Below are 16,650 nucleotides of genomic sequence, written 5' to 3' on the forward strand. Positions count from 1 at the left end.
AAGAAAAACTCTCTCTGTTACTTCACATTTGTCATATCTGATAGCAACTCCATATCTAGGATTTTTTTCAGGGGGGGGGGGGTCGGCTAAAAAAAATCTTTACAAGACAAATATAAAAATAAGTTTAAATGTATTTTAGTAATTTTTTTTACGAGTTGGGTAATTTTTTTTTGTTGGAGAAGGGAATTGGTTCAAACCCCTGGATATGGTCTCGTCTGTTAGGATGGATGTGAATGTCTAAGCATTTGGATCTGCGCATAATCCTTATGCATCACATATTTTGAAACCGGAAAGGTAAAGAGCATTTGGCGATCTTGTTGGACAGTTAGGGGTTTGCTCTTTCTCGTTCCTACTTTTGTAAGAAATATTGACCATGAAAAGTTAGAAGGATTGCCACTAAGCCAGATTTTTGCCAAAAGGTAGAAGCTGTACCCATTCATAAAGATGGTCAAAAGCCTGGAAAAGGGTCATTTTATTTCTAAGCAAGCATGCTACCTAAATTAGACCAAAAATTAGTTTTTTACTGCCTCGCGAAAGCGAGTCATATTTTATTATCTTTTTATTTTCCCTCTTTTGCTATATCCATTTTACCCATCAATTTTACCTGATGCCGTACATCTTTTCTTCTTTTGAGGTTTTTTTTACACTTTCGGAAAAAAAAATATAATGTTTTTTTTTTTTTGTTTCGCTGGTTAAAGCAAATAATTGAAGAGAACAAAAGACAATAGGTTGTAAAGCTTATAATGCAGTTCAGTCACTGAAGTAGATGTTTTAGAAGTCCATCAAAGAATCCATCTCTGAGGCTAGACTAGATTATAGAAAATTGTTTATTGTCATGTATTGCCTTTTGGTTTCATTTTATTTTGATAGAAAGTACCTGATGTAGTCTGGTTTTTTCAGGTTTTGTAACAGTGACAGTCAGAAAACTGTGAATATTTGAATATTTTTCTTGTATTTATTTTTCTGAATATTTGTTTGCCGACAGGTCTTTCATAGTACACGGCTAGAAACTCGAAAATTTTTATTGCAAAATCATATAATACTGTCTAGCGAATTTTTGGAGAGCAATCTTTTAAATATGTAGTATTCAAAATTGTATTTTAAGTTTATTTTAATTAAACTAATTTTATTTAAATTAAATAATAACAGCAACATTTTAAATTATATAGTACCATCTAGTGAATGTTTGGACTACAATTTTTTAATTATGTCAAAATTCAAAGCTTTGTTTATTTTGAAAATTTAACGATTAACTAGCTGTTGGTAAGAGCGAATTACGTCTTTAAAATCATTAAAGTGTCTTAATTTATTTTGTTGTTTATTTTTATTTTCACTTTGAAATTTTTTAAAATGCAAGTTGGTCGGTTCTATGGTCAGGGTGAATTGGCAAGGAAAATTTTGCTTGTCTTATAATTTTCGTGCATTGATTAACAAACTTTAGCTTCTTTGCTCAAGAATGAAGTCAAAATGATACTTTCTATATCCAATTTGAAAATGCAAAAAGAATTTCTATCTTGTAGTTCTACGTTGATTAAAAAAGAGAAAAAAAAATCCGTTCTGTAAAATTTCCTAATGCAAGTTTGACTGGTGAATTTAATTGCAATCTCATTTTATTTTTAGTTCTTTGGAACGATCTTTTTTATTTTTTTGAATAGAGCAGGCCAAATGAAATTATCAACAGTTTCATACGTTGGAAATGTTTGAAAATAGTCATATTTATTGCTTTCAAAATTTAAAGCGACCCAGGCTAAAACTTGGCGCAACAGCTGGTGGTGATTAGAGAATTCTGATTGTACATTCGATTCAACGGTAAAAAATAACATTAGAAGCACAAAGCAGCTTTCTTTGAGTCAAAACTGTCTTTCGCTGTGCAATAATAATAAACTAAAGGGAAAAAAACGCTATCTTAGCATAATTTCCTTCGTGGGATTACTTGACGATCTTGTTGAATTTAATTACTCGATGTTTTTAGAGGTTTTTTTGGCTTCTTTTTTTGAGAAACGTGAAACTATGTCTGTAAGTAAAAAATGGTGTGTATCAAAATTCGAGTGATGTGCTGAAATATGTTGCCACTTTGCTAACATGGTTTGAAATTAGTTTCCAAGGTCTTCTGGTAATGACCTTGGATTGTACAGTCAAGTCGTAGCTTTCAAGGGATGTACCAATAAGTTCGAATTTACAATCGACCTAGGTGCATATTCTTAAAGTTTGAGAGGGTGATAGGACAATTTTTCTTTACGAAGGAGACGAGGGGGGTTGAATGCTTTCAGAAGGTGCGTTTTACGCATAAATGCTGGAATTCTTGGTTTCATTTTCAAGTTTTTTTTTTGTCTTGGATACCTTTTTGGAACGCAACTCAAGAGTAGGAGGGGGGTGGCCTGATCCTGGAATGTAGTTCCAGGGGGGGGGGGTCTTTTCCTTAAGATTCTCTATTTTTCACTATTTTTGTTGATTTCCCGAAAAAAAGAAGAAGAAAAAAAGAAGAAAAGCCAACAACGACAAGAAGCAATTTAAAGCAACTAATTTGAGACTTTAGAGCGTTTTTTTTTTGTCAAAAAAGCAAAATAGGCTATTATATTTTGTAAAGCACAAAGCTCTTTTCTAGTGCGTTGCAAAGTTTTGGATAATACGGGCTTTTCAAACGATGAACTACCTAAGCCCCCTCCCATTTTTCTTCTTATTTTCTTTTTGAGTTTATGAACTTTTTAGACACCCCGTATTTCACTGTTTAACTAGCTACTTCTCGGTCTTTTTGTCTAATTTGGTATTTTTTACTGTTAGATGGAAGAAGTTCCAGTTAACCAAGAAATTGGTGGGCCTTCATCACTTGTTAAATCTATTTTAGCAAACAAGGTAAATCAATGAGTGACACTAATAGTTTCAACTCGTGTATTTTCTAATGGTTTGCCAATTAATAGCATGAACGTAGTTAGTATGATGTGATAATTTTTGGTTTGCATGGTTAGAAAGTACTTTAACGTTTGGAGTTAAGAGGGTGTTTATTTCAAAAATCTTACTAAAGAAAGATTTTGTTCGAGGAATTGAAATTTTTGAGCCATTCGAATGGACTTGGGCTATAAAAAATCTAAAGACTAGAAACTAAGAAACAAAAATAAAAGATAATCAGAATAGTGACAACATAACAAGCGTATGAGGGTTGGAGGCCTAGTATTTTTTTTTTTTTTTTTTTTTACCAAACTAAAATCATTAACATGCATGCTCACGAATAGAATATGAATTAGAATCATACTGGGAAAAACATTCAAATTTCAGAAGAAATACGTGTAGTTTCGGCTCCTGACATTCAAAAGGCGCTAACTTTGAACACACAAATCACACAGGAAAAGATAAATGTTTTTTTTTTTTTTTTTCTTTTTATATACTCTAATAATTTTTTTTGTGCTCCCGAGACATGAGAAAAATAATTTTAGTTTCGAAAGTTATTCTTTCGAAATCTGTTTCTGCAAATAGATTTCGCATCTGTTTCTGCAAACGGGGAAAAAAGTTGTAAATTTTGAAAAATTAAAAGCTCCTAATATTCTCAGAACCAAAAAGCTACTCAGAACGGTTAATGCTAATCAAACGAGCGTTTTTACCCAAGGTAGTTGGAATATCAATATCATTTTATACAAAGAGTGGCAAATGACCCCTTTTGTGGTAGTGCAGCTGATTTTCTGTCACTGACGTAAATTGGCACATTTTATCAATCAAAAGCACTGTATCTAATATTTTTTTATTGCTTTAGCGTGGATCCATAAATCAGGGTAAATGTAAATGCACTTTAGAATAGCCGGTTATCTTACGGACTTGTTGTTGTAGGTTGTTCAGCGTCAACAACTCAATCATCGTGGTGATCCTCAGCCCGGGAGTGTAGCTACTAATGGCCCAACTCCTGTAGCACCTATTGTAAATGGAGTGATGTTACAGAATCAGCTAGCTAAAGAAGTCAAGATAGAGGTTTGATAGAACAAAGGCTCTCTCTCTCCTCTTTCCTCTCTTTCTCTCTATTTTCTCTATGTCTTCTTATCTTTTCAACGTTCCAATTCTCTTTTAGACTTTCCTGAACTTTCTGGCGTTCTTACTGTTTATCTTACGTTGAAACATTAAAACCGTAAGACTGCTGATAAATAGCATACACAAAAACTAGTACAGTGAACGCTAAACTTAATTACCTTTTAATGCCTTTTTTCGACCCCTTTTTTGTGAATGTTTGATAGTGCTTTAAATATACTTCTTATTCAAATTCAACTGCCATTATATTTGAAAAGTCGCTCTTAAAGAATTTTGACTATAAGTCAAGCTTTAGCGCAAAGAGTGGGGGGTTGAGGAGTAGGCAGCCTTCTCATATACAGAATAATTCCTGTTCGTTCTAAGTTTTGATGTCGTTCTTTAATATCATTTGAAAAAAAAAATTGTTTCTTTTATTTAATTGCTATTCGTTCTCAATAGTATACCGAGAGTTACCCCAAATGTGAGGAAGGCTTATCTGTCTCCACCCCTCAAACTCGACTTTTTAATTAAAAACTTAACTTTTGCGCAGCAATTCAACGAGAAAAAGCTGTTTTAAATGTATTTACTTTTCAAAGTAAAGTGTAATTATCCAAGATAAACTGTCGTCTCCGTGCGTCATTTTTGCTACTCTTTGTCATTTCTACTGATTGAAATACTCATATCGTCGGCTCAAAATTGTACTTATTTATCTAGCTCAACGTCTCTTTAGATAGTAACCCCTCCAACTTCTTCATGAATGTCCAGTAGATTAGGAAGACTTGCCTACTATTTTCAAATTTGAAATTTGCACTAGAAAATGATAGGCAAGGCTTGTTAGTTACCTTTACTTTAAGAAGAACCCTAATGTCTACGCGTCATATTTTCCTTCCAAAAAAATCTAAGTTGCTCTAAAAAAAATAATTTAACTTGAAGAGTTATTCATTGGTGAGAATAACAATAGAAAACTGCTTATTGATGTGACCGCAAGAACTTTAAGAACTTTCTTCACTTTTTAACAGTTTTTTAACCACCCTGGTCGTGAGGGGTAAAATTGAATTTGTGATTTTTCTTCGTTATTTGCGTGCTTTGAATGTAACTGTACACAGCTATGATGGCCAGCTGGTCATTGATTCTGAATACTCCTTCCTACTTTTTTTTGCTTTCATTTTCATTAATGAAGATGTCTTTTTGTGTCCCAGTGACAACATCTTCATTGCACTTCTATGTATCAGTTGTTTTGTGGAGGGGATAGAGGAGAGTCAGTAGTGGCATTAAACACCCTAAATGGCGATTTAGCCCACTCACATTTTTACCATCTGGGTACAAAGAAATGAACCTTATTGTAATTTCAGGTGAAAGAAGAACTACGGACAGAGTCTAAGCTCGAAACATTATTAAATCATACTGAAGAAAAGAAAAGTGTCCTTTCTGATCTGCTTGAAAAAGACGTGAATGGTTTTGCTTCTCGTAAAGATGTTCGAATTGGGGAAAGAGGACTTGAAATTGTATTAAAAGATGAGTTAGCTTCCAATATGACAGCCAGAGTTGACGAAGAAGGCTCAGTTCAACTGCACATAGAAGACAAAAGTTTTGATTCAAGTGAATTGAATTCTCTGCAATTGTTACAACAAAATGGCAGCTCCTCTTTTCAGCATCTCTTGATTGAAAAAGGTATTATTGAAGAGAAGCCTAATCGTGCTAAAGGAAAAAAGAGGAGATTAAATGTTAATGGGGAGGAAGAAACTAAAAGACGGAAAGAAACTCCAATATCTTGTGGAGAATCAAGCATACTACAAAAAGCTATTGAGCTTGCTAATATTGACGAGGAGCTATTAGGGGAGATGGAGCCAAAAGAAAATGGTTTGCCTCCTCCCTCAATACCGAGCCATAGTAAGTTATCAGCTATACTTCATTCAACACCACGTCCTCAGGCAACATCAACACCCCCAATCCAGCATTCTGTTGTTTCTTCTACTAGTGGAACTATAAGTCAGCGTGTAATGAATGGTCCTAAAGACCAAGAGCTGCTGTTGCAGCAATCAGATGGAACAGTTGTGCGGGTTGTTCAAGGCTTTCAAAGCCGTCAGATTATGCAACAACTTGCGCATAGTGGGAATCAGGGAGTGCAACAGAATGTTAGTCAGCTTGTTATACGGGATCCACAGACTGGTAAGACACAGATTGTCCAGGGAGTGGTTCATCCGCAGAAACAAGAACAACAGAAATTGAAATCAAGACCTGAAATTAAATCGCCACCGATTCCTGTGAGCACACCCGGATCTCAAATTGCAGTTGGTCAAAACCAGCTGGTTGTTAGCCAAGGTATGTTGAATCAACAAGTTATGTTGAATCAGAATACGAATCAAGTTGTTCTTGGTGCTTCCGGCCAACAAAAACAGTATTTAGTACAAACCAGTTCAGGACTTCAAGTAGTGACGGGGGCGCCCAATCATTTATATGTTCAAGGTAATGGACAGCAGTTAGTATTAGCTAATGGTGCAAACGGACAGCAGTTTTTTGTGAGTGCCAATTCGGCCACTGGACAACAGTTAGTCATTGGACCTAGCCAAAGTGCTGGTCAACAAATTGTGTTGGCCAATAGTCAAGGACAGCCAATGAAATTTGTTTTAGTTAATTCTCAAAATCCTCAACCATTAGTTGTAAATAAAAATCAGAGGATGACATCACCGCCCCCTAGTGATGAAGGAGTAAAAGTCAATAAAGAGCCCCTTCCACCACCTCCGCCTTCAACTCAGGCAAGTAGTGGGACAAGGCAGCAAGTATCTCAAAGCAGCAAGGCACCCTTTACTTCCGATGCAGCTTATCTGTGCGAATGGCGAGCATGTATGAGGTAAGTTTAACTGTTTTATTCTATTTATTTATTTTTTTATTTATCTATTTTATTTATTTTATTTAAACTTTTATTTTAAAAGTTTAACTGTAATTTTCCTTGAGGGGACTTAGTTTAAACATAATATAAGTTTAAACATTGACATATAATACAAGTTTAAACATTGTGCTATAGAATATGGCGCGTCTCCTTTGTTACAACGGTTTTAAGATAGCCGGTCGTTTCAGTTCAAAAATATATAATATATAGCATAAGGAACTAGTTCAGGGTCTATACAATATATCAAAATAACAGATTAAAAAGTAAAATCATTTTTCTTAGGCGTACGTGCCCACAGGTATATTGGATCATACAAATATTACATATCTCTCCTACATGGAAAACGTTTCCCCCAAAATATCGTCTGATTCTTTGGTACAAAATGTGCCTCCATCGGGTGAAATGTGGGGTCATCACTCACGAAGCCCCGGAAAAGGGCACTAAGTTATGCGAGGAGCATGTTCTTTACAGCAATATTTTATTAAAAAAGGTAGACTTTTTGCACCTTTGTAAAACCTTAATCCTGCAATTAATTTAAAAATATATGATTGGGGGTATATATTGACCCCTCCTCTACTCCACCCCTCCCGATTTTTTTAGCAGGAAGGTGGGTATGTTACAGTCTGTTCAAACTGAAATTGTGTAAGGGTTTTCAATTTGTATGATTTGAGTACCATAGGGTGGCCCTTTGAAACTTGACCAAAAACCAGCTTGAAGACTTGGTTCAGGACTTGAGTCTTGATTTATTGCAATAAAAACCAAGGTTTAATTCAGCACCAGAACGAGCTAATTGGTGTACAAACACGCTTCAAGTTTAAGTTAGTTTTCCCCTCCCCCTCTTGCCAACTCTTTAGCAGAAAATTTGTCAAGTAGTACCTTGTCTAAATAAAGAAAATGCATCTGCATGATTAGGTTCACAAAATGGGCTTATGGCCCCTCTAACTTCTCCTTCTCCTCAATTACAACTGAAAGATAGGCATGCTCTACTTTTTTGAAGCAAAATGTTCAAAAATTTTCAATCTGACTAGATTGGAGATCCGAAGCTGACTAAAGCCCCCTGAAACACCCCCACCCTATCGCATACTTTTTTTTGAACCGGAATCATGCAAGCAGTTTGGATATGTATGATTGGAAGCATATAGTAGGCCCCTGGCACCCTTATAATACTCCCACCGCCGACATTTCCTCAGAAAGGTAGACAAGTTTTTTTTTTTACTATTCAGTTTGAAACTTAATTAACTTAGGCCAATGGGACACAACAATGATGCTTATTAAAAGCTAATGTCTCTTCTCTGACCATTTCCCAAAAGGGCGTCGGGTCTGTCTGAAACTTGTGTGACAAGCACATAGAAACAAAGGGGCACATGGTATGGATTTTTAGAGGCCTAAGCTACTTTCAAGCCCCGCCAACTTTCTGTAAGGAAGTTCCATGCTCACTTTGAATCCTGTAGGTAAATAGCCACAGTCTATGAGATTTCCCTATTGGAATTTTAGTGCGTTAGCTCTTACAATCTGACAGTCAGCCGTCCCTTTCAAGTCCTCCTGACGGCGGAGTGTCATTTTTGTTTTAATGAAAACAATATATATTTTAAACTGTGTGTTTTTTTTTATTATTTTCGCAAAAAATCTAAATACTATAGTTTCCAAAATACTCAGATCCGCTTGAAAGTTCTATCAAATTGTTCTATCATCAAGCACATCGTAAACAAATAACAGGTGTATGTTTTGAAGCAAAATAACGTAGCCTTAGCTTGCATATGCTGAATTTTTAGCAATAACAATATTTATTGGGCTAGGTTTTATTTTTGAAGTAAAATAATACAGCATTACCCTCTACACATGGTGCAGCTTAAAAGTAAAGAAATTGATTGGGCGTCAGGCACTAGAGCATAAAGTAAGTACTAAGTGAAATAAGCGTGTTTTGAGATCTTTTTTAAGACAAGTCTTTATTGTAAAAAAGATTCTTTCTGAGACGGAACATTTAAAATTTTGAGGGTTGGGACTTATGGTATTTAATCGATGGCTAACAAACATAATCAGTGTTGCTAAAGTAACACTTTGGTTGGCGAATCCGATAAAAGGTTGCTGCAATGCTAAATCTAATTTATGTTCTTTAAATTTGGCTTTTCATAGCTGAATAAATAAATAGTCGCTATTTTCCTCCTCAACCCTCCCAAAAATCTAGGTTGCCACTTGCGGTTTAAAGAAAAAAAAATTTTCAACAGTTTTCTTGAAAAACAAAAACAAAACTAATCGAGTTTCCAGGAAAAAAAAAATCCAATGTTTGAACAAATGCATTTGTTACAACAATTTTCATTTCACTATTAAAAAGGAACATTTTACGGCATTTGTTTTACTTTTAATCCCATTTTATACAAAATCATGGATAATTGATATCTAAAGAAAACTTAAAAAATATCCATTGCTAATTACTAAAGCAATCTGTTTAGTTTTACTGAAAATGGCATATATTTTGAAATATGTTTTGTCATAATATTCAAGATAGTCAAAATACTGAGTTTCTGGAAAGAAAAACCAATTTCATAATATATATTTTTTACAATAAGGTTTTTTTTTATTTCTTAAAAACACGTTTATTTTCATTACTTTTTTCCCTTTTAGTTCCATATTATTCAAGATCGTCGAGAAATTATTACTAAAACTTGTAAAACATTAATTGCCAATTATTCAAAGGATTAAATTATAAATAGAACATTTATATGTTCCATGCGTATGCTCAAACAAGAATATCCAATTCTTTGACAGATATGAAGTGAGTCATGTTTGCAGCAGTAGCTGCAACCTAGTAAAGAGCGAACAACAGCCCATAGTAACCAAAAGTTAAAAAATCCGTTTAGAAAAAAAAAAACCGGGTGAAAAAAATTGCCATCTGACACTGATTCAAGAATGGTAACCATTATTTCGGTTCGTCCTAAAAGTAAAAGTTTATTGCGGAAAGAAGTCTATGATTTCGAAAAAATGCCTGAAACCTCTCGAAAATGGTGTCAGATCAAAATGAAAAGTGTATCATTGGAATCAGCATGGTCGAAAACCTTGTACAGTGAAATTACAGTCCCCCTCCTTGAACAACAAGGAAAATCACTTTTTTGCATCGGTAGCACTGGTATGTCTCCTGTTTTGTTTTCGTTTTTTTTCCAGCCCTAGTGGGTCACCAGAACATCATAGAAAGATCCTTAATGGCTCATTCAAAAGCTATTTCTGATATGTACGTGCTTTTTATAAATTACACCATCTGAAAGTGCCATATGGCACTAAAAATGGCACTTTTTGTGCCATTTCTCAAGGGGTGGCAATAACAGGCTACCAGAACATCGTAGACAGAATTTTTGTAGCTTATATAAAATATATTGCTCATATCTACGTTCTTCCTATAAATCCACCATCTGCAAGTTCCAAATGGCTCTAAAACGGAACTTTTGGTGCCATGTCTCAAGTGGAAAAGTTGGGGCTATTGGGCTAACAGAACTTGCAAGAGTTATGTTTAATGACTCATTTGAAAGCTATTGTTCGCATCTACGTGCGTTTTTTTTTTTTTTTATATCAATTCTACTATTCGTAAGTGTGATATAGCACTGAAAACAATACTTTTTGTGCCACTTCTTAAGTGGAAAAGCTCTGAAGTGCAAAACAGGTACTATTGTAATAGTTATGTTCGAGAACTCTTAACTGAAGGTTTACAATAACCCCTCCCGTACACTCTCCCTCACAGTCCCCTTAGTAAGTTTCATCAATCGTCTGCTCATCAGTAAGCTACTGAAACATTAGCAGGCTATCACACCATTATAGATCCGAGTAGATGTTTAATGACTCAATTAAAAGCTAATGCTTATATTTACTTGGTTTTTCAAATTCTACCATCTATTACATTTCACAGATTTCAATGTTAACTAGTCTCTGGGGAGACTTTGCAATGAACTCTTTGTCATGGTTGAAGCATTGGCTGCAACTAGTGAAGAGCAAACCCCAGCCCATAGTAACTAAAAGTTAACAAAACCTTAAAACATTCTTTTTTTCTTCTTTTTTCCAGGCATAGCGGGTTACTAGAACATCACAGAGAGATGCTTAAGGGCTCATTCAAAAGTTATTTTTCATATGTACGGGGCTTATATAAATTCCGCCATCTACTAGTGCCATATGGCACGAAAAAAGGCACTATTTATGCCATTTCTCAAAGGGCGAGGCTAGCGGGCTACCAGACCATCTTAGATATATTTTTGATAGCTCATATACAAAAATTGCTCGTATCTACGTTCCTCCTAGAAATCCACCATCTGCAAGTTTCAAATGGTACTAAAAACGGCACGTTTGGTGCCATGTCTCGAGCAGAAAAGCTGGGGCTAGTGGGCCACCAGAAATTTTTAGAGTGATGTTTAATGGCTTATTTGAAAAGTTCTGCTCCTATCTACGAGGTTTTTATCAGTTCTACCATTCGTAAGTGAGATATAGCACTTACAACAACCCTTTTGGTGCCAATTCTAAAGTGGAAAATCTTGGAAGTTTCAATAAGATATCATTGTAATAGTTATGGTCCAACCCCTTAACTGGAGGTTTGCAAGAACATCTCCCGCATGTTCCTCCTCCACGCCCCCTTAATAATTTACGCAATTGAAGTCCTCCAAACACCAATATATTAAATTACATTATTAGAGGCGTGGTTCTGTCAGTACTGTAATAAACTTCAATCTAGATTATTATGCGTTCGACTTATGCTTGTGTTTTTTTTTTGGACAAGGTTTGTCCCTTCTTATGACTACTTTTCAGATAAGCCACTATTTCTGCAAATGTGATGCACTCATTTTTTTAAGACATATCCCGGGAAGGCTAATTTTAAACCTATTAATCATATCTACGTGCTTTTTATCAATTTTACTATCCATAAGTACCATATAGCACTAAAAACGACATTTTTGGTGCTACTTCTTAGGTGGAAGAGTTTGAAAGCATAAAACGGAACCATTGCAATAATTATAGTCCAAAGCCCCCTAACTGGAGGTTTATTATATCCCTCACATATACTCCCCCTCCAGACCCTCTTAGTAAGTTTCATAAATCGCCTACTCATATTAAAAGTAAAAGATTATTGCGAAAACAAATTAACTAAAACTAAAAACTTTTTCAACTAAAAATCTGCCAAAAATTAAGCTTGAATGACCAATATTTTTGAATTGAACGTTCAAACTTCCCTCTGCGATGAAGCTTGTGTGTTAGTTCTAGCGGCGGTAATTGGGGGGAAGGGACGTCTTTGCCCCCTTAGTTTTTGTTGCTGCCTAGGCTTTAAAATATACCTTTTTTGGTCATTTCATTGAAAAAGGCACTTTTTTCATTTGGAAAAAAATAGGGGAAACAACCGAAAGTGCACTTTGTGGGAATGGGTTATCAAGTCAAATTTGTAAAAAGCGATTAGGTATAAATGTGAGTTTTTAAATGAGCCCTTAAATAGCTCTCTTTTGTTACACTAGCCTTCTAATTTCTGCTAGTCAGTAGGTGATTTAAAAAGCCCTGTCTTCATTATGGCTTTTTCAGGCGAAGTCGGCCGATTAAAAACAGCTTTTTGCTCATCGAAAAACGAACGTTCCTGAAAAACACGTATTGTTTTGTGAAGTATGGACAATGAACTTTATGTTATACACTGAAAGTTTTTCGTAGCTGTCAAGTTTATTTGCAGTATTTTCTAGAGGTGTCTTATCTCCCCTAGATCGGTGATAATTAGGAATTATATTAAAAATAAGTCTTCAACTGAAACTAAGGAGTGACATTAAAACTTAGAACGAACATACGTTATTCCGCATAAATAAAAAAGATCATGGCAGCGTTATTTCTATATTAAATTTTGATAAAAAACGAACAAAGATTAATTAAAAAAAAAACAAAGTTTTTCCGAGGGAAGTAAAGAGCGAAGTTGAAACTTAAAACGGACAAAAGTTATTAGTCCAAAGCCTATCTAATATATATCAATTAAACTAGTACAAATAAACCGACTAATAATGTTTCCCTATGTTTCTAGCATTATAGAAAACTAGCACTTTACTGAAAACACAAACCAATATAGGAGTTTTGGTACAGTAAAAGCAAACCAATTAAGGACACTTTACAGAATAAAAATATTATCAATCCTTTTTAGAATCAATCCCTTTTGAAATAAAGCAACAATACATTTTAGGATTGTTGCTTTATTTTTTTTTCGTTTAATTTGGTATCACTTCTGAAAAATGGCTCAGTTCGATGACTGGCTCTCGTTTTGGTTCTGGAAAAGACATGTCATAATTAGTTTGTCGACAAGTTCGAAGTAAAGCCATCTTGATAGTATTAGGACTATAGACTAGCGTTAGATTTTGTATCATAGCTTGAAATTCACTGTTGTATTGAGAGAAATAATGTGTTTTCCAGAGTTCATATTATTTTTTGTTTGATCTTCATTTCAAGTAATACGAAAGCATATTTCTTACAATTTAAAACTGTAGATTACTCACTATTGGTATTATAGCTGGCGAGACCAAAATGTTACCTGATAAATCAATCCAATATTTCTGTATGCTGTTTAATTACTTTGCGGTTATTAAAAAAATATTTAATTTTACGCTTATCTTTTTAAGATAATTTTAATTGTATACTGAAAGTTACTGATATCACAACTGGAGTAAGACTAAGACTATGAAAAGCTTTATAGATTAGTTGGTACTCTTGTACTAAACAGACTTTTTTATATACGGCAATGCATACCAGTCACAAAATAGACTAAGACGCGTGATGAAAACAAGTTTACAATGCCTTCTGGGATATAAACAAGGGCAAGAAGTGTATTAAATTCTTGTTTTTTGGGGTTTAGGAGGGGGGGGGGGAAGGTACCTAGGTTAGGTTACGTATTTAATATATGGTATGTTTTGCCCCCCCCCCTCCATCCCCCCTAATGTGCAAATATATAGCCCAAATTTATTTCTAAACTATTATATATTCATCCTATTTTATTTGTTTCATTAGCATTAACCAAACTAGCTCTATATAAGAGTCCGTTTAGTACAACAGTGCCGATTAGTTTACTGTTGTCAGGCTACATACTCAGTTTTGACTCCCAAGTCAATAGTCTTGTTTTTTATACTTGACTTTTGTGTTTTCAGTAAAGCGCTAGTTTTCTATAATCCTAGAAACAAAGAGAAGCATTATTAATTGGTTTATTTGTACTAGTTTTATATATATATATATATATATATATATATATATATATATATATATATATATATATATATATATATATATATATATATATATATATATATATATATATATATATATATATATATATATATATATATATATATATATATATAAATTAGATAGGCTTCGAAGTAATACTTTTTGTCCGTTTTAAGTTTCAACTTCGCTCTTTAATTCCCTCGGAAAACTTTGTTTTTTAAAATTAATATTAGAAGAAGTGAAGTTTTTATTAGCAACAAAACCAATATTCGAAATGAAATAACACATTAGATGATTTATATGTTGTCTATGAGGGGAAGTGTCTAACTTGATATTTGTGGGAAAATTCAAAATATACTTAAAATGAGTTTCCATTTATATGCTTTGCCATAGTTAGATTTATATAAGTTACATTGTGCATAATATAAGTCTGCTATTGATACCTGTTAATGACAAATTTAATCATCATGCATAAATTTGCTCCTAAAGTAAAAGAATATTCGTAAAAGTGCTAATAAGAATATTATAAATAGAATATTAATAATATTAAGAAATATTCTGTTAAGAATATTAACAGAATAATGCTATTCTGGGTTCTTTTTTTCAATTGGATATCGAAGTATTTTTTGGAAAGGTACATTAAAATACACTGCCTTTTAATAAACGAAAATTAGTTTTATTCGCCCCCCCCCCCTTTTGGGCTTGCTGGTATGCTGTTTATATCAGTATATACTTCCAGAGCTTTTCGTACACCGAACGAGTTGTATGCACACACGTGTCGCGTCCATTGCCCAACAAACTTAGAAGAAGGTCAATGTCAGTGGGAGCGTTGTGACGATCTGAAAAGGAAACGATTATCCTTGATGACTCATCTCTACGATAGACATTGTAGCGAAGACGTAAGTTTTTTTGTGCTTAGACCTGGATTAAACAAGGTATTTGATTAAGGTTGGTATTTTAGAAAGGTTTTAAGTTTTTCTGGTCTTCTCAATCGATCATTTCAGAAGCTAATCTGCAAAGACCACTTTTTTAAAGTTATGTCAAAGAGAACAAGAGAGCTTGCTTTCCTTGACCGTGGTAAAAATGTGCTTTTTAATTTCTTTGGCTTATATCTGTGATGTATTTCGCAAGCATTCACATTATTCCTGAGGGAAATGCAATCTTTCTTAAATTATCTATAAGGAAATTAGTATAAATAGCGGTGTTGCAGAATACACATTAAATCATATGTTCAAAAATTAGGTTCAAAAGAAGCAAAAGTCTCGAATGTTTTTAATAGTAAAGAAGATAAGGAAATTTCAGAGATTCAGTTCCAAGAAAGTTTGAACTCACTAAATAAAGGTCACAATGAAATAAACTTTAAAGGAAAGTAATAAACTTTGTCAGTATTAATGCTGGTTTGGAAATTCAACAACTATTACGAAAAGTCCAGACTAGCAAAGGAAAAAAGTCGTTAAACATAATAACACTAAAACATCTTTTACTTGTTCGGATTTTAACAAGTTTAATATAGGCTAGATGTAAGATTTTTAAATAAAAAGATCATTTCATTAGGTTAAAATCTCTTATAAGACGATACCTTTCAGACATACACAATATTATATAGCAGTTTTTGGACTTATTGTGTTTGAACCATCATATCAGATTTGATAAAAGCAATAACTGTAGTTCATCGGATGTGATGTTCTTTTGAATAAAAGATCTAAAGCCGAACTGGCCAGCCATGATAAAAAACAAAGAAATATAAGACATATACATATGTTTATTAAGATCTAACAGCGTAGCCATGGCTAATTTATGTATTCATTAAAAAAATATTAAAAAAAAAACAAAAAACAAAAAATACCATAATAACACTAACACGTGAATAAAAATTAAACTAAGTCTTGTTGTATTCTTCAACAAAAGAGGGGACAAACGTGTTTTTGTAGCGGTTGGTCCTGCAGACAGGGGGTTGCAGCTTCGACTGGGATCTGGTTCTTTGGTTAACAGGAGCATCAGGTGGGAGGATCAGTCTGTGATGGGGCGAAGATAGCAGTGACTTGCCGAGGGACATGATCAGTGATAATCGTCTGTCGCTGAGAGATTCAAGGTTCAGTTCTTGCAAGAGTTTGTTGTAGTCGTCACTTCTGTTACCAACGATTATGTTAACAGTTCGTTTCTGCAAAGATTCAAGGTCATCGCAAAGGTAGTGGGTGCTCTGGACAAAAGGTCCCCAGACAGTGACGGCATATTCGAGTAGAGGTCTCACATACGTAATATAGGCATTTTTTAGGCTTTGAGTGTCGCAGCCAAACCTGCGCATCAGGACTAGGGTCTGAAGTGATGCATTGCCAGCCTTAATAACCTTCTCCACGTGGTCGGTGAATGTGTAGTCCATCGATACTGTGACTCCAAGGATTTTTGCAGATGGAACAACAGGGAAAGGGACTTGCGGGAATTCCAAATCACGTTTTAAGGGCCAAAACCTGAGGATCATTGATTTATCTGCATTCAGTGTCAGCTTGTAACGTTCACAGTCCTCAGAGAAGGATGCCAGAAGGGTCTCGCTGAACTGA

At 34.3% G+C, this 16,650-nt stretch overlaps 1 protein-coding gene across 2 annotated transcripts in view; it reads left to right on the forward strand.

Moving 5' to 3' along the window:
• Bap170 (Brahma associated protein 170kD) overlaps nucleotides 1-16,650 on the forward strand; it is a 105,493-nt gene that overhangs the window by 76,076 nt on the left and 12,767 nt on the right. The window contains exons 10-13 of one of the 2 annotated variants that reach the window (XM_089088265.1): nucleotides 2,782-2,853; nucleotides 3,820-3,957; nucleotides 5,343-6,841; nucleotides 14,832-14,991. In XM_089088265.1, coding sequence (XP_088944391.1) covers nucleotides 2,782-2,853; nucleotides 3,820-3,957; nucleotides 5,343-6,841; nucleotides 14,832-14,991 — 1,869 coding nt within the window. The remainder of the gene's footprint in view (nucleotides 1-2,781; nucleotides 2,854-3,819; nucleotides 3,958-5,342; nucleotides 6,842-14,831; nucleotides 14,992-16,650) is intronic. The other variant, XM_089088266.1, reaches the window with a different exon arrangement.

Source organism: Artemia sp. Qi Xiang Cuo, chromosome 4 (assembly GCF_049724085.1).
Source record: "Artemia sp. Qi Xiang Cuo chromosome 4, ASM4972408v1, whole genome shotgun sequence".
NCBI classification, from domain to species: Eukaryota; Metazoa; Arthropoda; class Branchiopoda; order Anostraca; family Artemiidae; genus Artemia; species Artemia sp. Qi Xiang Cuo.